Source organism: Zingiber officinale, chromosome 10A, assembly GCF_018446385.1.
Source record: "Zingiber officinale cultivar Zhangliang chromosome 10A, Zo_v1.1, whole genome shotgun sequence".
NCBI classification, from domain to species: domain Eukaryota; kingdom Viridiplantae; phylum Streptophyta; class Magnoliopsida; order Zingiberales; family Zingiberaceae; genus Zingiber; species Zingiber officinale.
Genome location: NC_056004.1, coordinates 651,950 through 674,795, shown reverse-complemented (window position 1 = coordinate 674,795; position 22,846 = coordinate 651,950). Strand labels below are relative to the sequence as shown.

General features: G+C 40.5%; 1 protein-coding gene across 4 annotated transcripts; it reads right to left on the bottom strand.

Annotated features, from left to right (window-relative positions):
• Nucleotides 1-18,657: 18,657 nt before the first annotated feature.
• On the bottom strand, nucleotides 18,658-22,543 carry LOC122027797. Of its 4 annotated transcripts, none has more exons than XM_042586807.1 (5): nucleotides 22,246-22,543; nucleotides 20,296-20,877; nucleotides 19,474-19,783; nucleotides 19,276-19,353; nucleotides 18,658-18,972 (listed from the first exon to the last, which is right to left on the bottom strand). In XM_042586807.1, the coding sequence occupies exons 1-5, from the start codon at nucleotides 22,281-22,283 to the stop codon at nucleotides 18,916-18,918; spliced, it is 1,065 nt and encodes a 354-aa protein (XP_042442741.1). In that variant the 5' UTR covers nucleotides 22,284-22,543; the 3' UTR covers nucleotides 18,658-18,915. The 4 variants fall into 4 exon arrangements, with proteins under 4 accessions (XP_042442741.1, XP_042442739.1, XP_042442740.1 ...); XM_042586805.1 differs by lacking the exon at nucleotides 22,246-22,543 and adding an exon at nucleotides 21,259-21,390 and having other exon boundaries at nucleotides 18,658-18,969; XM_042586806.1 differs by lacking the exon at nucleotides 22,246-22,543 and adding an exon at nucleotides 21,259-21,390 and having other exon boundaries at nucleotides 18,658-18,966.
• Between the last annotated feature and the right edge of the window lie 303 nt (nucleotides 22,544-22,846).

The following is a 22,846-nucleotide window of genomic DNA, read 5'->3' as shown; positions in this document are numbered from 1 at the left end:
TATGATTACGAGCTATCTGTGTTATCCGGCCTGCGTGCCGCGTATCGGCCTACGAGCCATTATGTCTCGGCCTACATGCCGCTTTTCGGATCCGGGACCACGACGACTTGATCATTAGCTCGACCAGCTCATCCATCCATCCGAGGGCGCCCCCCTGGGCCAGGGTACGTTCTCGCACCTTCTTTGCATTTATTTCAATATTCTATTATTATCCGGATATTTATGCATTTGTGGGATTCGCCTCGAGCAGGGTACGAGGCAGGGGAACGATTGGATCTGATCTGATTGGGGAGGACTCACGGCGATCAGTCGGCGTGAGGATAGCTCATCGGCCGGGTCATGGGGATGCGGTCAACCTTCCGAACACGTCATCTGGCGGTTCGTTTTCTCGGCTTCGAGACGGGATCAAAATGGCGCGTCGTAGGGGCGCGCTTTGATGCGGAGCGTGAAGATGAGCGGCCGGATAGTTACGCCATCCTCGTAATCACGGTCGGTTTTACGGTATTTATCACATCGGTTATATGATGCATACTAGTCCGAAGGCCCGAGCCGTTGGTAGGAGGTTTATGTCCCGGCGCTTCGATGTGAAGGCCGGCTTCGTAGGGTATATGGTATCCGAGCCGGTGCTCGATGTGAAGGCGGCCGTTCGGTAGGGTATATGATATCCGAGCTCGATGTGAAGACCCGTTCGGTGGGTATATATATCCGACCCGGCGCTCGATGTGAAGGCCCGAGCCGTTCGGGGGTATATGGTATCCGAGCCCGGCGCTTGTGAAGCCGGCCCGTTCAGGGTATATATCTCAGAGGCCGAGCACCGTCGTTAAAAATCGAGAGTCGGACCGGCGACTATAAACCTCCGGGCGATCGACCAAGAGTCGGGACGCGATCGGACGGCGACTATAAACCTCGGCGTGACCAAGAGTGGAGCCGATCGGACGGCGACTATAAACCTCCGGGCGGCAGACCGGCGAGCAGGATCGGACCGGCGACTATAAACCTCGGGCGGCGACCAAGAGTCGGGAGCAGCGATCGGGCAGACTATAAACCTCCGGTGAAGACCTCTGCGGACCGGTATCGTGTATTCTATCTCCCGTTGGGTCGAGTTATCATCGAAGGCCCCGAGCCGTCGGCCGGGAGGTTTATATCAGAGCCACGGCTCGGTCGAAACCCCGGCGTTCGGTAGGAGGTTTATATCAGAACCCGAGCTCGGCCGAAAACCCCGACGTTCGGTAGGGAGGTTTATATCGAGCCACGGGCTCGGTCGAAAACCCGAGCCGTTCGGTAGGGAGGTTTATATCGAGCCACGGGCTCGGTGAAACCCCGGCCGTTCGGTAGGAGGTTTATATCGAGCCACGGGCTCGGCGAAACCCCGAGCCGTTCGGTAGGAGGTTTATATCGAGCCACGGGCTCGGCCAAAACCCCGAGGTTTATATCGAGCCACGAGCTCGGCCAAAACCCGGCCGATCGTAGGAGGTTTATATCCGAGCCACGGGCTCGGAAAGCCCCGAGCCGTTCGGCAGGGTGTATATCCTGAGCTAAAGCAGGCCCCCGAGCCGTTCGGTAGGAGGTTTATATCCGAGCCACAGGGTCGAAGCCCCGAGCCGTTCGGTAGGAGGTTTATATCCGAGCCACGGGCTCGACGAACCCCGAGCCGTTCGGTAGGGAGGTTTATATCGAGCCACGGGCTCGAGTGACCCCGGCCGTTCGGTAGGAGGTTTATATCCGACCCACGAGGCTCAGTCGAAACCCCGGCCGTTCGGTAGGAGGTTTATATCCGAGCCACGGGCTCGGTCGAGACCCGCCGTTCGGTAGGAGGTTTATATCGAGCCACGGGCTCGGTCGAAACCCCGGCCGTTCGGTGGGAGGTTTATATCCGAGCCACGGGCTCGAAGTCGAGACCCCGTTCGGCAGGGAGGTTTATATCCGAGCCACGGGCTCGGGCAAGGCCCCAGCCCCCGTTCAGCGAGCGAAGTCGAAGGCCCGGTTCACTCCGAGCCACGGCTCGAGCGAAACCCCGTGTGGATTCGGTAGGAGGGTTATATCCGAGCCCGAGCTCGAGCGAAACCCCGTGGATTGGTAGGAGGGTTATATCGAGCCCACAGGCTCGAAGGCGAAAACCCCGTCTTGGTTGGTAGGAGGTTATTATCCGAAGCCAAGCGCTCGGCGAAAGCCCCGGCCGTTCGTAGGGAGGACCGATATATCGGACGATATATCATATATCTATCTCCCGTTCGGGTCGAATAGCCATCGCGAGCATCTATCTCCCGTTCGGGTCGGCGAACGCATCCACCGGGCCGAGTGCGCGGACAAAGGCCTGGATCGCGGCGGGATCGTCCCCCTCACTCGCGACATGAATTGCCACCGCGGTCTGGCGCTGGCCCATCAGGCGGGCCTTCATCGTTTCGATCTTCACGCGTCGCATATCCGGGGTCAGCCTATCGCCGATCCGGTACCAGGTCGCAACGTCGCGCTGCACCTGCTGGCCGTTCGACCCGGTCGTGATCAGCCGCACCGCGTCGCCGCCCGCGATCCGGCCCAGATCGGCGACGCGGATCCGGTCGGTATCTTCATGGTCGCGTACTAGGCATCGCTCGTCCGCTCGGCCTACTTGTTGTCCAGCGTGTTGTTCGGTCTGCTATGCTTGCACTCGTCATGCGCTTGTTGTTTTACCGCTCATTGGATGTTTTGTCGTTCGCTCGGCCTCGGGCCGACTATCGACTTGATCCGCTCGGCTTGATTACTATTTCATTCGACACCACTATTATAGCGACCGTTCGAGCGACATCATATTATTGGTTCAGCGATTCGGTTTTGACATCGAGAGCGGTTTAGCTCTTTGCGATAGACTGTCCAGTCAGTCGGACTCACGCCTCCTTCGACTAGACTTGAAGGGGAGGCTTGTGATCCGGTTATGTAAAGGGCAGAAAAGGAGATAGGAGAAAGTAGAGGGGCATTTAGGTCTTTTAGGGGAAGCTAGGGCTTTGAAAGGGAGAAAGAGGCTCGGGTTTAGGGGGAGGGGGGGGGAGCCGCCAGCAGCCATGAAGGAGATTTTTTCTCCTTCTCCAGCTCTTCGCCGACGTCGACGAAGCCGCCGGCGATCCCTTCTTCTCCTCCTCTCCTCCCTCGCCGGCAGCCACTGCGCGCACAGCAGATCCTCGCCGGCAGCCACCGCGCGCACAGCAGACCCTCGCCGGCAGCCACCGCGCGCACAGCAGACCCTCGCCGGCAGCCACCGCGCGCACAGCAGATCCTCGCCGGCAGCCACCGCGCGCACAGCAGACCCTCGCCGGTAGCCTCCGCGGCCACAGCCGCCGCCGGCAGCCACTGCTGCCTTCCCCCGCGTCCATAGCCGCCACCGGCAGCCAACGCTGCCTTTCCCGCGGCCACAGTCGCCGCTGACAGCCGCATCTTCCCCATCTCGCATCTACTGCCGCTGTCTTTAGTGGATATCGTCACCTTCCAGATAGTCGCAGCTCGATACTATTTGGGTTATTCCGGCCATCGCGCCGAGGTTGGCTTCGGCCATCGAGCCGAAGTTGTTCCGGCCATTGAGTCGTTGGGTTTCACTCTGTGCATCTCTTATGATTACGAGCTATCTGTGTTATCCGGCCTGCGTGCCGCGTATCGGCCTACGAGCCATTATGTCTCGGCCTACATGCCGCTTTTCGGATCCGGGACCACGACGACTTGATCATTAGCTCGACCAGCTCATCCATCCATCCGAGGGCGCCCCCCTGGGCCAGGGTACGTTCTCGTACTCAATATTCTATTATTATCCGGATATTTATGCATTTGTGGGATTCGCCTCGAGCACCGAGGTACCAGAGACCGGGGGAACCCGGTCGCTGGATGCAGGTACAGTTGACCGGAGGAGGACTCCTGACGATCTGGTCAACGTAGAGGATAGCTCATCGACCGGGTCATGGGGATGCGGTCAACCTTCCAGACACGTCATACCGGCAGGTTCGTTTTCTCAGCTTCCAGACAGGATCATCAGACATTCACATGAACTAAAATAAGTGTAATCGGAATTTTCTAAGTTAATTATGAGTTTTTGATCAAAATTCACTGATTGATCTAGAGAGCTCTGATTACACCTATTTCAGTTCATGTGGATTTCTGAGGTTATAAGGAGTTTAAATATGCTATCCATTATTTATTTTGATTTCTTATGTGTTAAAATGTAATAAAGAATAATTGTCAAAATTTTCAAAACTCACTGATTGATCTAGAGAGCTCTGATTATACCTATTTCAGCTCAGGTAGATTTTTGAGATTGTAAGGAGTTTAAATATGCTATCCATTATTTATTTGAATAGCTTATTTGAACTCCTTGCAACCGAAGAAATCCACATGAACTAAAATGGGTGCAATGAGTCAAAATCTACTGATGGATCTAGAGATCTCATATTGTATCTATTTCAGTTCTGGTAGATTTTTAGGGTTGCAATGAGTTCAAATATGCTATCCATTGTTTATTTTGACTTTTCGAGGATGTTAAAATATAATAAAAAAGAATTGCTAAAAATCTCCATGCTTGACTTGATATGAAATCATTAATGATAATGAGTAGGAAGGATGGATGCTACTTTCTTCCTGTCTATTTCGAGTGGCTTGAATCTTCAAGTTTCAAAGAATCAAATTATAGTGGAACATTTTCCTGCTGTTGGTACAGGTTACACTAATGGTCTAACTCAGGTTTTAATGAATGACAAAGTAAGTTAAGTTAAGTTTAATGTGATCTAACGATTTAACTAAGTATGCAGGAGAAGTCCAGATAGGTCGACGGGCTGGCCGAATATCTGGCAAGAAATCCAGCTAAGTCGACGGGCTGACCGGATCGCTGGAACGAAATCCAGATAGGTCGACGGACTGATCGGATATTTGGTACGAAGTCCAACTTGGTCAACGAGTCGATCGGATAGTTGGCATGAAGTCCAAACAGGTCAACGGACTGACCGGATGTTTGACAAAGCGGTAAGTTAAGGTAAGTCACTGGAGGAGAGTGACTTAGTGAGGACGCGTTCCCCGTTTGAGGAAATAGTAGACGTCAATCCAACTTAGATCCATTTGGGAAATCTAAGTTGAGATCTTGATTAGATTCTGGACTCAAGGAGACAGAATCTAATTACTACTTTTGACTATAATTGTGCTAACACTTGTTTTACAGCATAATATAAGTTTAATTGTCTCGGACTAACTTTATTTTGTAGGAAATAAAGGCTACTGGAAAAGTTGGTCCGGACACCCGGAAGCGGTCCGGGCACCCGGAATGCCCAAAGTTATCTCGTCGCTAGCTTGGAGTGCATTGATTGGATAGACTGACGTCACGGTCCAGGCACCTAGAAGGGATCCAGGCACCCAGAACTGCCTATATAAGCAGCCTTTCACCAGGAGCAAAGTATAACAACTTTCTTCTACAATTGCCTTCTTGTGCGCTGCTCCAAGGACGCTCCTGCGACACTGTGAAGCTTCTCCGACAATCTGAGACTCTGATTTTTATTTCCATTTTGTCGATAATTCTATATTATAGTTCTTGTACTTATCGTGTAACCCTTTTTGTGAACTATTAGTGAATTGCCCAATAAAAGCACTCGACGAGTGTGGGTCTTGGAGTAGGAGTCGACAAATGCTCAGAACCAAGTAAAACTATTGGTACCCCAAGGTTGTTTTGATGTGATCAAATAAGTTAAGTTTGGTCCTGTTGTGTTTAACTTTGTGTCTAAGTGTACAAGAACTTAGGAGCACAGGGCGTCGAGCAAAAGACGCAGCTAGCGAGAAGGACGACATGGAGCGGAAGACCCGGACTGAAAAAGTCAACGTGATTGACTTTCTAGGTCTGGACGCCTGGAACCGAAGTTTATCTGGATCGCATTTGATCGCGATCTGTTGCGAAGGGGATAAAGTTTTACCCCTACAGGTGACTGGAATCCTTCCAGGCGCCCCGACCAATGCTATAAATACAGCCTTGGTCCAAGAAGCTAAAAACAATAAGCATCTTGAGAAACAACATTTGTACGCTTCTAGTTTTTGTTTAGCTTCATCTTTTGTGTGATCATTGCTGTAAAGAGGCTTATCCACCTGAAGGAAATATTAATGCATTCTACTTCCTTAGATTAACGACCTCTCCGGTTGTAACCATGTAAAAACTTCTGTGCGTTTGTCTTTTTGATTTCTTTATCATTTCTTATGCGAGTGTTCTTTAATTAAGTTAGTTATGCGAGAAAGATATTTTTTATTTATGCAGGAGCTATTCACCTCCCCTCAAGCTGGCTGGCAAAGGTCCTAACAAATGGTATTAGAGTTAGGACGCTTTAGGTGGACTAACCGTTGATCGAAGCACCGAATCAATGGCTGGACCGAGTATATACCCACCGAAGTTCGAGGGGGAGTTCGCGAGTTGGAAAAAGAGAATGCAAGTATTCCTTAAAACCGATTTTGAATTGATTTTAATAATGAAGTTCGATTTTGTAGCACCCAAATGTAAGGAAGAATATCAGTGGACGAAGAAGGAGAAGGCCGACCACAGGGCAAATGGAAAAATAGAGTTCCATCTGCTGAGCATCCTACCACCACAAGAAGTCAACTGGATCGACGCCTATAACTCAGCAAAGGAGCTTTGGGAGAAGTTCCTTGAGCTACACAAAGGGACGTCCAAAACCAAGCTCGTGAGACGAGACTTACTTCGCAACCAGCTCACCAACCTTTGATTTGAAGAAGATGAATCCATTGCACACCTTCACTCTAGGATTAAGAATCTCATCACCGGACTTTCGAATCTCGGAGAAAAGGTAAGCAACCGAGATTCACTAAGGTATGCTCTAAATGCTTTCCCTAGAAATACGAAATGAGCATTATTAGTAGATGCCTACTATATCTATAAGGACTTAGAATTTGTTATCTCAGAAGAGTTATTTTCAACGTTTGAAGTCCATAAATCGAGATGTGCAGATTTAAAGAAGGTGCCAAAGCATAATATTGGCCTCAAGAGGAAGATGGATGAACAAGAGTCGGAATCTTTTTTCGACAACGAGGAAACGATGATGATGATAAATCAATTTACAAAGTTATTTAAATCTAGAAAAAACAACCATCGCAGGGTAGAAAGAAAAGAAAAATCAGATGATACTACCGCAATGAAGAAGGGCACGTTAAAGACAACTGTCCTAAATTGAAGAACAAGGACAAAGGCAAGAACAAGAAGCCCGTCCAAACGAACAAACATTAAAACCTGAAGGTGACATGGGACGAAACATCGTCTAAATCCGAGATTGAGGCTTTCTCCGGACTCGTGTTAATGGCAAGCTATCAAGACAACAAAAACAAAGTAAGCTCGTCCAAAATGAGTATCGAGAGCATCGATGAAAGGGGAGCGACATCAGAAGAAAGCAGCACTTCAGGGGGAGCTACGAATAACAAGATCGACAAGGTAAGTTAGGTACGATCTCTTCCTCCTGATAAGTCATTTAAGTTTATAAAATATTTATTAAAGAATTGTTGCAAGCTAAAAAAAGAAATTAAATTGTTAAAATTAATTCTGGCAAAATTTTGTCCATTAGAAGAATTTGATAAAATAAAATTAGAAAATGATAATTTACAAAATGAAATAAAGAACTTGAAAAATCATGCATGCTTGAATGTTAGAACTCAAAATTATAATAGACTAAGCTGGCATCTTAGATTTCATAAGGGACAAATTAGAAAAGTTTCAAAGAAATATGTTCCTAAAAATTTTTTAGTTAATCCAGTTGGTTGGAACCTATATTGGGTTCCAAAGTCTTTTCTAACTTGAATTATAATTAGACTTAGCGCTTTCAGCGAGAAAATTAAATTTTTGAATTTCCTTAAGAGGCTTTGTCTTGAAAGTGGTTGTTGCTCCAATAATCAAGACGGCCTAGTGCCTCGCTATAGTCTGGAAGCCAATTAATGAAATAAAATGTTTAATTGACTAACTTATAAAACATTTAATTATAATTAAATAATACTTTAAATAGTTACTCTTTTTTTTACTCTTTTTAACTTAGGAATTTTAAAAAAAATATTTCTTCAAAATTAATTTTTACAAATTTGTTTAACTTATGAAATTATTAATATCAATTTTTTTATAAAAAAATTCTAAAATTATTTTAAGTGCTATCAAAATAATTTTCAAAAGTTTCAGAATTCTTCAAAAAAATTTGATAAGTTCTTCAAAATATTGAAAATCAGTTTTTTTAAACTAAAAGCTTTCCTATTTTTTTTTTGAAAAATTTAACCCTTAGATTTTTTTTGGTACCTCATTTTTTATGTGAACAAAGGGAGGGAAGGGAAGATTAAGTCCAGGGGGAGGTAGTTTAACCTTTTAATTTGTTTGCACTTTAATTGCAAATTTATTGTTTTTTATTTTACGTTGGTTTACCCTAACTTAAAGTTTCTAGGACAATGCTAAATGAATATAACCTACCAAAATACTTTTGGGCAGAACCTGTTAGCATAGCCTGCTATGTACAAAACTGAACCACAATAAATAAAACTCACAAACAATTTAATATTAAATACTTTAAAGTATTTGGATGCCCAGCTTACATACTAAATACAAGAAAACACTTAGGAAAATTTACATCAAAAATAGAAAATAGGACCTTTGTAGGATACTCATCAAATAGTAGAGGTTATAGAATATATAATAAAATTACACTAAGAATTGAAGAAACCTCAAATGTAATATTTGAAGAGTCCAACCAACACTTAGAACAATCCCAGATTCAACAAATTGATTTTGTTCAAAGTAACACTAGTCAAGGGGGAGCCAGTGAAAATCTAAGTCAAGAAGAAGAAGATCAACCTCAAATGAATGAACCTACTAGAACCATAAAAGTCAACCCAAATTATCCAATTGACCAAATAATTGATGACCCAGACCTAAGAGTTCAAATTACATTATCCTTCAGAAACTTAAGTCAGATATCCATAATCTCAAAAATTGAACCCAAAACAATAGCTGAATTTTTACTTGACCTAGACTGGATCATAGCTATGCAAGAAGAGTTAGCCCAATTTGAGAGAAACCAAGTCTGGGATTTAGTACCACCATATAAAAATAAAAAGATAATAGAAATAAAATGGGTATTCAGAAATAAATTAAGTGAAAATGGAGAGATTATTAGAAACAAGGTCAGACTAGTTGCTAAAGGGTTTATTCAAGTAGATGAGCTTGACTATGATGAAACATATACCCCAGTATCCATACTAGAGTCCATTAGAATGCTACTTAGCTATGCAACCCATAAAGGATTTAAACTTTATCAAATGTATGTAAAATCTACCTTTTTAAATGGGCTAATAAAATAGGAAGTTTATGTAGGTCAGACACATGGGTTTGGGAGTTTAGACCATCCTGATCATGTATTTAAATTTAAGAAAGCCTAATATGGTCTTAAACAAGCACTTAGGGCATGGTATGGAAGGTTAACCTCTTACCTAATTTCCAAAGCGTTCAACCAAGGACAAATTAACCCAACTCTATTTGTCAAATCAATCAACCAAGATATTTTTATAGCCCAAGTATATGTAGATGATATAGTTTTTGGGTCAACCAATTCAAAATTTTTATAAGAATTTATAACCCTAATGGAACAAGAATTTGAAATGAGCTTAATAGGTAAACTAACTTACTTTTTAGGATTACAAATTAAACAAACAAATGAAGGCAATTATATTTATCAACAAAAATATATTAAGGAAGTACTTAAAAATTTGGAATGAAAAATACTAAAGAAATAAAGACACCTATGACAACCAGCACAACCTTAGATGATGACCCAAATGGAATATCAGTTGACCTAAAATACTATAGGATCGTCATAGGTAGCCTTTTATACTTAACTGCAAGTCAACCTGATATTTAATTTATTTACAGTCAGTATGTGTGCTAGATACCAAACATGTGCTAAGAAATTACATTTGACTAACGTCAAAAGAATCTTTAGATATATCAAAGGAACATCAAATGTAGGAATCTGGTATCCTAAAACACCCAATTTTGAACTCATAGGCTACTCTGACTTAGACTATGCTGACTGTAAACTGAACGATAAAAGCACAAGTGGTGGGTGTCAGCTACTTGTCTCATCACTTGTCAGTTGGTTTAGTAGGAAGCAACATTGTGTTGTCTTATCTACTACTGAAGTAGAATATATAGCTATAGGAGAATGTATTGTCTAATTATTATGGATGATGCACACTTTAAAAGACTTCAATTTAAACTTTACAAATACAAAAGTACTAATTGATAATGTTAGTTCAATTAATTTAACTAAAAATTTTGTGCATCATTCAAGAACTAAACACATCGAAATTAGACATCAATTTATCAGGGATCATGTCACTAAAGGTGACATTGAACTCAAATACATTGAGTCCAAGTCAAACCTAGCTGACATATTCACTAAACCCCTCCCTAAAAGTGAATTTAGTAACTTAGGTCGACAATTAGGAATGTGCTTAATAGACTAGGACTCTTAATTTCAAAATTGCTTTCAAATTTTTTTAAAAAAATTCTAGGGTAAAATTCATTATTTATTTTTCTCAAAACTTCCCTTATTTTTAGAATTTTCAAAATTACTTTTAGCCTTAGTCTAGATCAACCCCTTAGAAAGTATGTTCCTATAGATCTAGGACTTGAGTATCTCACTAACACACTAGGACTACCTTGTTTGTATATTACTAAACTTAGAAAGGGATGAGGTGCATAGGCAGATTACCAGCTGGACTCAAGATGCTTATATCAGTACATCAATACAAGTCTGGCGTTAAATACCAAACTAACAGTAATCAGGTTAAGTTTTTTAGCTTAGTCAAACACTAACTGGATAAATTAACTTAACCTGACTAACCAAGTGAAAACTGCTATTTTATGATAGTTAGTAAGTAACTAATGGTTAGACAGTTAAGGATATTTTTTTTAGTTGTCTATTTTGAAATAATGTCAGGTTCTGAGAGAGGATTAATAACTTAAAAATTATTTTAAAAATTGCTTCAATTTTTTTTAGTATTTTTAAAGATATTTTTGAATATTCAAAAGTTACCTTAAACCAATCTATTTTCAAAATATTTCTTGTTTTGAAAAATAATTTTGAATTTCCTAACTTTAAAGTTATTTTTACAAAAACCTTTCTTTTGAAAACCTTATAAAAAAATTAGTATATTTCGAAAACTATTTCTAATTTTCTAATCTTTAAAGTTATTTCTATATAAAAAACATAGAATTATTAAAAAAAATTGTATCTTTTAGAAATTTTATATTTTGAAAACTTTGTAGTTTTGGAAAACAATTTCAAATCCTGATATAACTTTTTTACTTTCACTTTACAAGATGTCTTTAAAGATTTTCTTCAACTTCCCCAAGTAACTTATTTTAACTTATTTTCTAAATTGTTTTTCATTCTCCCAAGTAATCCTGAAAATTTTCTATTTTCAAAGGTTTTTTTTGTCAAGATACCCTTATAAAGGTTGTGGAAGACGCATTTCATAGCCTTGAATGCGCCTCTAACCTATTAAGTTTGATCCCGAACTCATTGCTCCTTATCTGTGATCTTGTAATAGGCGTCTTCCATGGCACTGAAGGCGCCTTCCATGAATAGTGTGGAAGGCGCTTTATATAGCATAGAAGGCGCCTCAAGCATTGTTCATCCGAGACCTTTTGTGCTCTTTTTGTCTTGTAAAATGTGTTAGTCCAATAAATCAAATAATAACTTACAAGACAGTGTTAGCACAATAATAATAAGGAGTAGTAATTAGATCCTATATCCCTGAGATCGAGATCTAGTCAAGGTCTCAATTTAGGTTTTCGAAATTGACCTAAATTGGACCGACACCTACTGTCCGTTCGAAAGGGGATGTGTTCTCACTTAGTCACTCTTCTTCAGTGACTTACCTCTACTTACAAGGTGCAGAGTTACCTTTGGGAATCACACATCCGAACTTTGGGAATCGAACATCCCGACTTACCGGAATCGCGCATCCAGTTTTCACCCATCGAAAATCAGATATCCCAACCTGCCGGAATCACACATCCGGTCTTCACCAATCGAGAATTACACATCCCAACCCATACTAGAATCCCACATCTGGACTTCAACCCATCGGGAATCGAATATCCTGACTGGAGTTAGTCAATCCTGTACACGCGATTGTAAGGTTAGATAGCAATACATCTAACTTTAACTTATTTGTCATTCATCAAAACTCAGGTATGACCATTGGTGACTGCACCAACAGCAAGGAGTTCAAATATGATATTCATTGTTTATTTTGTTTCTCCTAATATATTAAAATGTTATAAAAAATCAATTAAACCTTATAAAATGTTATCCATACATTATGTATGGTTGCAAAAGGTGACTACGCTCGCCTAGACCTGATCACGGTTCAGAACCGACGGTTCGAAACCGCCGGTTCGACGGTTCTAAGCAGGTCGACCCTTAACCTTAACCATCCAAGACGGTTACGGTTCACGGTTCAGAACCGCCGGTTCACGTTTCGGTTCACGGTTCGCCACGGTTCAAGATTAATATGTTAAAAAAAATTAAAAATTAAAAATTAAACATTAAACATTAAAAATTAGAAATTAAAATTTATTGAAAAAAGTGCTTGCACTTATTTAAGTTGCCTACGTATCCCTTTAGGGGAATCAAAGTCCACGTAGTTCTTTTACATTTTTATCCTTTTACATTTTCATTCACTTCCATTTCCTGTTCCTGTCGTATTTGTTCCTTCAGTATCAAAATCTTCAACTTCGTCATTTGAAAGTTGCATTCCTTAGATTCTTTTCTCCGCTTTGGTCCAATCGTCCAGTAATGCTTGGGCTTCCAATGAGTCGGGAGACAAAGTTAATCGTCGTTCATCTAATATGTTGCCGCCGGCATTGAACGTCTGCTCCACAGCAACAGTTGACACTGGACAAGCTAAAATTTCTTTTGCGATCACGGAGAGAACGGGAAAGCTTTGAGCCTTCTGTGACCACCACTTTAAGATATCGAAGTTTTCGCTATCTGCTTCATTAAAATCAAAAGAAGTCGTAAAATAATTCTCAAGTTCCTGTGTGGAATTTGAGGATCCTCGTGGACGTTTCCGCGTTCTTTTAATAAGAGTTGTGCTTTTGTAAGTTTTAAATTACTACTAGTAGTTTGTTGAATTTCAGAAATATTAATTTGTGTTCCATATTTTGCATAATATTGATTATAAATATCATATAAATAAATTCTAACATTATATATAATATTAACTAGATCAGGAGAAGAAGAATCTTTAATTAGAATTAAAGCGTCATAATATAAAGTTAACATTTCTTGTAAAACTTCTAATTTAAATCTAGGATCTAAAGCAAATGCAATTAAATAAATTTCAAGAATTAAATAAAAATATTTTTTCCATTTAGTTTTCATAGCTAAGATGCAAGGAGATAAAGATTCATTATTAATATGTTCATTTAAAACTAATACTATATTAGAAAAATTTTCTAAAACTAATTGAGCAGTGGGATAATAAACACCGGAAAGTTGTTCAGTTGCATCATTAAATACTTTTAAAATTTCACAAATACTACTACAAATATTCCATTGTTGTGAAAATAAATATATATTAGTATTAGTGTTTTGTGCAAAAAATGAACATAATAATTCTTTATATTGAAATGAATTTTGTAATAATTGGTATGTTGAATTCCAACGTGTTGGTACATCACGTGGAAATTTTTTAGGTCTCATTCCATTAATTTTACAAAACCTACCCCATTGTTTCATTATAGATGAATGAGACCATAAATAAGAAATTACAATTCTAATTAGTTTAATGTAACTTTCTAAAATTTTTAAACCATCTTGAACACATAAATTTAAAACATGACATACACAATGAATATGAAAAAATAAACCTCCAATAATAGGTTGACAAACAAATTTTAGATCATCTATACAAGCGGTATTATAACTAGTATTATCTAATGATATTGAAAATATTTTATGAGTTAAACCATATTCTTCTAAAATTAAACATAATAATTGTGCGATATTATGAGGATTATGTGATTCATCAAAAACTTTATAAGCTAATAATCTTTTTTGGATGTTCCAAGAGTTATCGATCCAATGACAAGTCACACTCATATACGAATGTGTTTGCCAATGATCACTGCAAATATCGGAATATAAAGAAACTTTATTATCTAATTTAATAAATTCATCAATTAAATTCTTTTTTCCTTGTTTTACTAATTTTTTAATTGTACGAGTAAGTGTAGTCCTAGGAACACGTTTAGCACATGGATTAAGAGATTCTTTACAAAAAATCTTCAAATGTTCATTTAGATCCAAAACTAAAAGAAAGATGTTCTACGAAAACAAATTTAGCTAATGATTCTCTTAATTTATTATCCGAATATAAAAATAAACTGGAATTGGTACTACCGCTAGTTGAAGAAAATCTTGATAATTATGTTTGAGAACGGTCGAGTCCATATTCCGTCGGGTGCTTCGTTTTTACATGTCGTTTCAACGACCCATAGCCGCCGCCGACTTGGAATTTGTAGGAAGCATTGCAGTGCTTACATTTTGCACGCATTTCTCCCGACGGAAGAGTGACATTCTCAAAATGTTTAGTGAAAATAGAAGACTTTAGAGGAGGAAGTTCCCGAACCTTAGAAGTAATTGCATCGGTACTTTCTTGTGTTTCGGGTGTCGGATTCGGAAGATGCTCGATCTCATCATCGGTGGATTGAATGTTGGGGTCCTCCTCCCGCGAATTCATTATTTGCTTTTCCTTCCAAGCTCGAGATGATGCACCTCCGCGGCCTCCTTCCATTGTAATTGAAAATTAAAAACGAAAGCGTGTAGAGATTAGAGAATACGAAAATGAGATTAAGAGTAGAGAAGATGTGTGTGAAAAATGATGAAATGAGCTCCCTATTTATAGAGTTTTGATAGTAACGGACACTAAATCATAGTCATTGATAAAAAAAATGGTCAAATGATCCTAACCGTTGAAAAAAAAATACCCAAAAAACCCTCCCAACGGCTATGAACCGCTGGTTAACCGGCGGTTCAAGCCGTTTAAAAAAAAAAAAATTGCGGCTGAACTGCCAGTTCAACCCGCCAGTTAACCGGCGGTTCGCCGGTTTTACAACCAATGAACCGGAACCGGCCCGGCAACTTGCCGGGTCGGTTCCGGTTCGACCCGGCACACCGGGTCAACGGGCAACCGGCCCATTTGACGCGGTTACGGGCCCGGGCCAGACCCCGCCCGGGGTCGGGTCTACGCTCGCCCCAGTGCCCCCGCTAATCCGTTCCAGGGCCAACACGGAGGAGATAAATCACGGGTAGCTACTAGCCTTTAGAATAGTGACTGATGCATGAGGGAAATTTGATCCCCAGACCTTACGATGACAACACCTCATGCGCTAGTCACTAGACCATTTCAAGAGGACTATTCATATATTATGTGGGCATGTAAAGAAGGAATAAAGAAAAGAAAAGAGAGGAAAAATAAACGGTAAATTATATGCATAAGAGAAAGAAACGAAAAGATAGAGAGAAAAAAAATGACAGAGAAAAAAAGATAGAAAAAGTCATATTTATCAGGAGGATGGAATGGAAAGTGCACTTGAAAAAGTACGCTCTTTTATAAATATCAAAGTAACATATAATGTTTGATCAATTCAAAAACTTAGGTGTTATTTGATTAGGGGTGAAAATTCGATTAATTTGATATAATTATTTTTATTATTATTTTAAATAAATTTAATTAATTCAGTATTAATCAAAATAATTAATTCGATTAATTCTATTTTAATAAAATTTTGATTTAATTCAATTAGTCAATACTAAATCAATTTTAATTAATTTATAGGTTAAATTAACCGGGCCGGAATGGGCTCGCGCTAATTGATATTTGTACGGATTAAATCTGGAGCTCTCTTTTTACTACTACCGAATGTTCCAGCTATAAAAACATAGTGAAACTCAAAGAAGAGAGGTCATGTCACGTGCTTTCATTTATTAAGTTCTTCTAGAAGCAATATAAATGCAATCAAATACAGGAGAGTTCATGTGCCGAAGGAACAGACCAAAAAAAAAAACATACAGACCAAAATGTTACCTGCTCAGAGATGGCATAGGGTTATTCCAAATTCAACCATATTTAGATGTTGATGATCAATCATACATTACCCATCATCAATGATGTTGATGATCTTAATTTATGAACAAAGTGAATACGAAAGGAAATAAAAAAAAATTAAAACTTGTCTAATGGATAACCTCTCGTATAGTTTGCATCTCTGACTTTTAGACCTTTGAAATTATTAAATGCTCCTAAAATCTTCACGTTCTTAATATTTTTTTTACTCGATGAGAAAGTAAAGTGAGGTACACTTACAAAATAATTTATTTATAGATTTTGTTTTCACTTTTTATTTAAAGGGAAATCATTTTCTTTTCAAAAATTCCTATTACGACAGTCGGAGAGGAACCTAATGTGGTTGATACATATGGTTTTTTGTTTTACCGTAGAAGGTGATTACTGTTATAAGTTTGTTAGAGCTGATCTCTCATTTACGTAAAAAGAGATAAATTAATTGACCGTCATATAGTTAAAGAATAAGAAGGGTTTTTTTTTTATAAGAACATGTGTCTATCGGAGTCAATTGTCGACTTTTTATCGAATACATATGGTGCGCTAAATAGAAAAAAATGTTAAAATAAGTATCCAGAGATAAGTAAAGATCCACATGGTAAACTCTTGATTAAGTTAACCAGGAAGACACGTGGCAAGGTCAAGTTCGGTCAATACAAGGACCATATGACACATTTTAGGACTCAGTCAAAATAACCTCCACTTGTCGTATCAACAATGACCGATTGGTTGCCCCCGCGGGCTGGATCAATCGATTAAGGCATGACATCCTTGCACAATGAGTCGTAGGGTCGAAGGTCCACGAACACGCACTGGATGAATAATCTGGGCCGGCTATGTTAAATTCCGGAGACACCACGCTTTACCCAGGCCAGCATTCATCGCTGATTTACCTCCTCGTAGGATCCCTGTGGGACCAGGCCTAGGAGGCCGCTGGCGACAAGACCCGCCTTTTGCACAACAATGACCGATTGGTTGAGTCGAGCTGTTCAACCATGTTCCCAATCTCCCAAGGACACAAACTTCTCGTGCTTCCGGGAGATTATGATTAATAACATTAAAGGATACACTGGTTACAAATGACACTCTTTAATAAGGTATTAAAGTGATATTAATTATGTCTTCTCTCTGTACATAAGACAATGGCAGGAAGGGGACTCTCTCTCTTCTTTCGGACTCCCTCAAACCCTACTTCTCGTATTTATCTTTTCTCTCTACATTATTGAAATACCATGCTGACTTAAATATCGGAGTGGTTTCGTTGAAAACTCCCAACAAGCTCTTTAATATTTTTTACTCATGGTAGAAGTTGACCCGCTCAAGGAAGGAATGTCATCATTCTTTATGTTAAGGTGAATTTCTATTGCTACCTTATTATTGTGAGATTTTCAGATCGGAACATAAGTCATTACCGAGAGATGATGCTAATTAAGAAAATAATGCTTAGATTCAGCGCTTGATTGCTTAGATCTTCCAATCGAGTAACTTCTTATTAAGGATGGCAATGGGATGGGACGGGACGGGGGACAGATTTATCATTCTCATCCCTGTCCCTAAATTTCATCCCCACCCTCATCTCCACATTTTCGGATTCGGGAAATCCCCAAACCCAAACCACTGGAATCAAATCCCCATCCTCGAATTAATTATATATTATTATTATTTAACTATTAATATTAATATTAATATTAATTGTATTATTAATATTTTAATTTTTTAAATATTAATATTATTATAAATGTTATTATTAATATTTGTAAAATAATAATAATAATAATAATAATAATAATAATAATAATAATATTATTATTATTATTATTATTATTATTATTATTATTTTCAGAGAGTTCGAGAATGAGGACAATATCCCCATACCCGTTCTAAACTCATCCTACCCTTGAAAAAAAAATCTCTGAACCTGTCTCTATCCTCGAATAAATTGAAGATTCCCATCCTAATTTTAAATTTTTCCCACGAGACCCTGAACTCACGGTAAAAATTATCTCCTTATTCTCTAGGATTGAAATAAGCCTCCTCGGCACATGGCGGGGTAATGGAATCCACTTAAGTCAACTTAATTTGATAACAATTTGTCGTCTCTTCTCAAGGTCTAGTTCAAAACGAGAAGCCTCATTTTTATCGAGCTGATGCGTGATCCTTGGACACCAAGAAACTTACAACGAACTAGGCCCAGTGTAACATACACTACTTGAAAAAATGGGAAATTTTTAAAGTCAAAAAAATTATCCATTGTGAAAGGATAAAATATAATAATTTAATGGATTCTTGGCCATTAACAGACTCGTAAAGACATGACCTAAAGAGTCGATCCAACTTTACCAAAAAAAATAAATAAAAAACCTAACTAAAAGAATCAATGTTTTTTAGAATTCTAGTTTATTTTTTTTTAAAAAACATAAATCTGAATTCTTTAACATAATCAATTAGTTTTGATAAAAAAAAATACTTAATAATTATGCTAAAAGTGTCTGAGCTCAAAATTTACATTCGGAATTCAAAGCAATTTGAACATTCGATAAAATGGAATGCATCCTTCCGTAGAACAAATCCAAAACAAAACATGTGCCGAAAAAAGCCCAAGAAATAACAAATGCAACTTTTAAGGACGAGTCTTTTCCTCATTACCAGAAATTGAACAATTTGTAGAGCTAATCCTTTTTTCTAGAAGAAGAAAGAAAAAAAAAGAAAAAAAAAAAAGAGAAAAATTAGATTGGCAGACATTTAACTTCACTCGGAATCACTGTCCAGGCTCTCCATTCCCTTCAATCCTCTTCGCTTCTGCTGCTGCACAATCACGGAACCCATAACAAACAAAGTTAAAATAATAATAATAATAATATTTATTATTATTATTAATGCCAAAAAAAAAAAACATTTAACCGACGACACAGATTACGTCAATCACGGAAGAATAAGAGAAGAATAAAAGTCACACATACGTGGCCTCACGTGAAAGGGCCAACGAAGTCATACAAGAACATTAATAATCGTAACAAAAAAAAACATTTATTATGCACCAGTGAAAATGAAAATCACAAAGATAGAAAGGGTAAACAATGAGACGGACGAAGTAAAACATCATCATACCTTCTTCACGCATTTCTTCTCTCTTACTTCGTACCTTCCCCTCGTCAACTCCGAAAGCCACATCCCTGGGAAGCAATACTGGATTCCAACAACCGAAAAAAAAATAAAAAGGAGTTAAATTTTGAAACGAGAAACATTTGCAAGATGCAATTTTTTTTTTCTTTATGAATTGGAGCGGGGTTTATTAATTTCATATACCTGCAAGGTCCTGTCAATGTTCTTGGCCCTCTTCTTGGGGCGCTGGGGGAGCTTGGTGCCCTTCATGGCTAAGAAATCGTCCTCTTTCTCCTTCCTCGAGAGGCAGAGCTGGATCCTTGGCCACTCGAAGTGATCCAGATTGATTCTTTCCTTCGCCGTGCTGGGCTTCGAATCGGATGCCAGCGGAAGCTGCTTCGGGTCCGGATCTGCCGCGTCGCTGCCGAAGGCGATGGGAGGCGATCTGAGAACCTTCTCTGGCGGGGATCGCTTCTCGGGTCGAGCTCGGCCTTCCGATCGATCTTCGACGCTCCTGATCATGGCAGGGGAATGAGGGATGGAGGTGAGAGGTCAGTCGCTGAGACTTGGGAAAGGAAAAGGATGCAGTGGTGGGCAAACTCTTTGTACTAACGAAAATAAGGATGGCCTCGTATAAATACAACCACCTGCTAAAAGCTACACCTGTTGCTTAAACCCACCATGAGAGAAAATAAACACGGAACCAGCACCGAAACTAGAGAAAATCTTACGAAGAAATTGGCAATTAACAAATCCGGATTGGGGGGAGCGAAGATCAGGAAAACAAAACGAGGTAAATAGCGTAATACATGAATGAAACCGAGACGGTCGAACAGATCTACACAAGAAGCATGATGGAAATAAACACAAAGGTAGGATCTTTATCCCAATTGGGCGAGGTGTATGATGATCCCTGATCCTTCTCGTCTATTCACCTTCTCTTTCAAAGAATGGTGAAAAAAGGTTGAGAATAGAGGGAAGGAGTTGATGTGAAGCAATACGATAAACAGAGGAAGAAACTTGTACCTGTTGGCAAGAGACGCCCTCGAGTCGCGGCCGGGATGGCATGGCCTCGTTCTGGTAGCGTAAGGCCCGCAGGGAGTAGGCAAGGCGAGGGCTGCAGCGGCCGCTGGGGCTGCCGATGACCTCCGTTGGAGCTTGACCATCTGCCTCGAGTGGGCCGGCGACTCGCTCCCTTCCGCTGCCGCCGGTGCTGCGACTGACGACGCGCGGGCTTCTGTCCTCAGCCAGCGCGACCGCTTCCGGTGCCCCCACTGGAAGAGGACGTCGCCGTGGCTCGCCCCGTTGACCTGGTGGTTGCCGAGATCCTTCGTCGGAGCCGGGAGGGTAGAAGTGAGGGAGGAGGAAGGTATGCCGTAGGTGTGCACCGCCGCCTCCGAGGAGGAGACATTGAAGAAGGGCGGATCGCGGCTCGGGGACCGGTAGTCCGAGGCGGCGTTGGGTTTTCCCTTCAATGCTTTAACTTCCAGCGGTGAGCAGCTTGGGAATCCGTTGTCCTCCACGGCGTCGTATTCCTCCGACGGTTTCAAGCCTGATTTTCTACCACTGCTGAGGACGACGATGTCTGGGCTGTTTAGTCTCTGGAATCTGCCATGTCGAATGAAGTGGGAACAGATCAGGAATGGCGATTAACACACAAAAAATCAACAAAAATCTCCAATATCCAAACAATAACTCGAAACAACGAAACGTAAACGCTAAAATTCTTCAGTCGAAGGGAAGAAAAAAAGGATAATGAAAAACACGACGACAATGATTTTTTGCTCAAACCAATCCGAGAATCAACCTCAAAAAGACTTGAATCTTACTATGCATCCATTTGGGACAACTAAGGATCGCCGATCCGCAGTAATAGTTCGCAGGAAATGAAGTAGAAATCAAAGCTTAAAAATGGGAAAGATACTCCTTTTGGTACAAAACGGAGGAGTAGGGATTCGATGGATCCGAAGCAGCCATCTAAGAACAAACCTAAAATGAAAGATCAGAAAATAGCCGGTAGCCACCTCCGAGAATTTTAACTCCATTCTTATCCAAAATTGGCTCTACAACCTCAGAATGATAGATGGGCAAAAAAAAAAAAAAAACACGGCAGACCTAAAGGATCAACACAAGAAGCAACAACGCGTTAACAAAACTCAAAACCGCCGACTAGATGATTAGGTCGCCGATCAGCAAAAGATGCTTGATCATATAATTGCAGATAGAAAGAACTCCAAACGATGAGGAAGAAAAAAAAGGAAAGTATACACAACAATGAAGAAGACGGATATTTCTACAATACGAGGAAAAACCACTTTGCATTATCTACAATATCTCTCGCCATGAAGCCACAGAAGATGCGATCGCCATTTCCTCAATGGAAATACTCTTAACGAAAGAAACAAATAAAAACCTCCGATCTGAATATCTTCAAAACGACAACTCGCCTTGTAAAGAAATTTGGGTGTCAAACCATCAAAGCAAGGAATTGGAACCACAAGATGTCAAATAGAAAACCACAACATCCTTAAGAAAAACTACAACCACCGGGTAGTCATGCTCCTCTTCGAGGAACAAAAGGACCAAAAACATAGGTAGAACAAAAGATGCATTTCTCGAACAGAAAAAAAAAATCGCAAATGAAGACATCATCGAGAATAAAAGCTACTGTTGCTCCAGGGAAGAAAAGCTCCGGAGTCGAGTCTTAGATTTCGAGAACGGCGAAAGCTAGCCTAAATCACCGCAATCCACTACCCTGATAGCCAAAAAAGGTATTTAGAAACATAAACAGAAAACAAACACCATCTACAGAACAACTTGGCGGTCGCATCCTCTTCAAAACACGATCTTTTCGAAACAAAAGGCACGAGAGACAAAAACTGCTCTCTGGCCACAAGGCCTCTGGAAAACACGCGCAAAAAACTCATGAATTGGAACCCATCAAAAGCATACAGAATAGGGAGGGATCTATGTAACCTCATCGTGTTGAACGGAAGAAGGATTTCAAGGTCCATTTCCCCCCATTCTTTGCAGTTCAATTCGTACAGCAGATCGTGTAGATTGCGGACTTTTCTTCGGCGAGACGCCCGATTCCTTCACTGATTCGTTATCCGGCGGACGAATTCTAGAAGCAAAGGCAAGCAATCAGATTGAGCCAGAGAGGGATAGTGCAGGTATTCAGTTTCGAGGGAGGAAGAGAGAGGAACGAGAGAGAGGAGAAGCCACAAGGGAGACGACGGGTTAACAATGGACTATAATAGTAGTTCCATCGAATTTGACGTCCCTAAAATACCCTTACTCGATGCACATCGATGGGCGTCGTTTCGTAGATTAATAAACAAAATGGGCTTAAATAAAAAAAATCCGAAAAGATTGAAAATTTATGCGACGCCGGATGCAATGCGGGTGAAGCGCCGAGTCATTTCCCGTGACCACAATTAACAACGCTTCGCATAGAACAGGCATATGCGACCGAAAGGATCCATCGTCCAATGTATCTTTTTCTCGCGCAGAGGCGAAAGGTTTTCCATGCTTTCAGATTCGCGTTAGGCCCTAGAAACAGCGACTTTTAGGGAAT

Excerpts from the sequence above, each read along its gene's own strand:
- LOC122027797 (XM_042586804.1), bottom strand. The coding sequence starts at position 21,314 with ATGGAGTTAAAATTCTCGGAGGTGGCTACCGGCTATTTTCTGATCTTT. Across the intron at positions 19,354-19,473 it reads ACATTGACAGGACCTTGCAG|TATTGCTTCCCAGGGATGTG; the intron begins GTATATGAAATT and ends GTTGGAATCCAG. Across the intron at positions 18,973-19,275 it reads AGAAGAAATGCGTGAAGAAG|CAGCAGAAGCGAAGAGGATT; the intron begins GTATGATGATGT and ends GTGATTGTGCAG.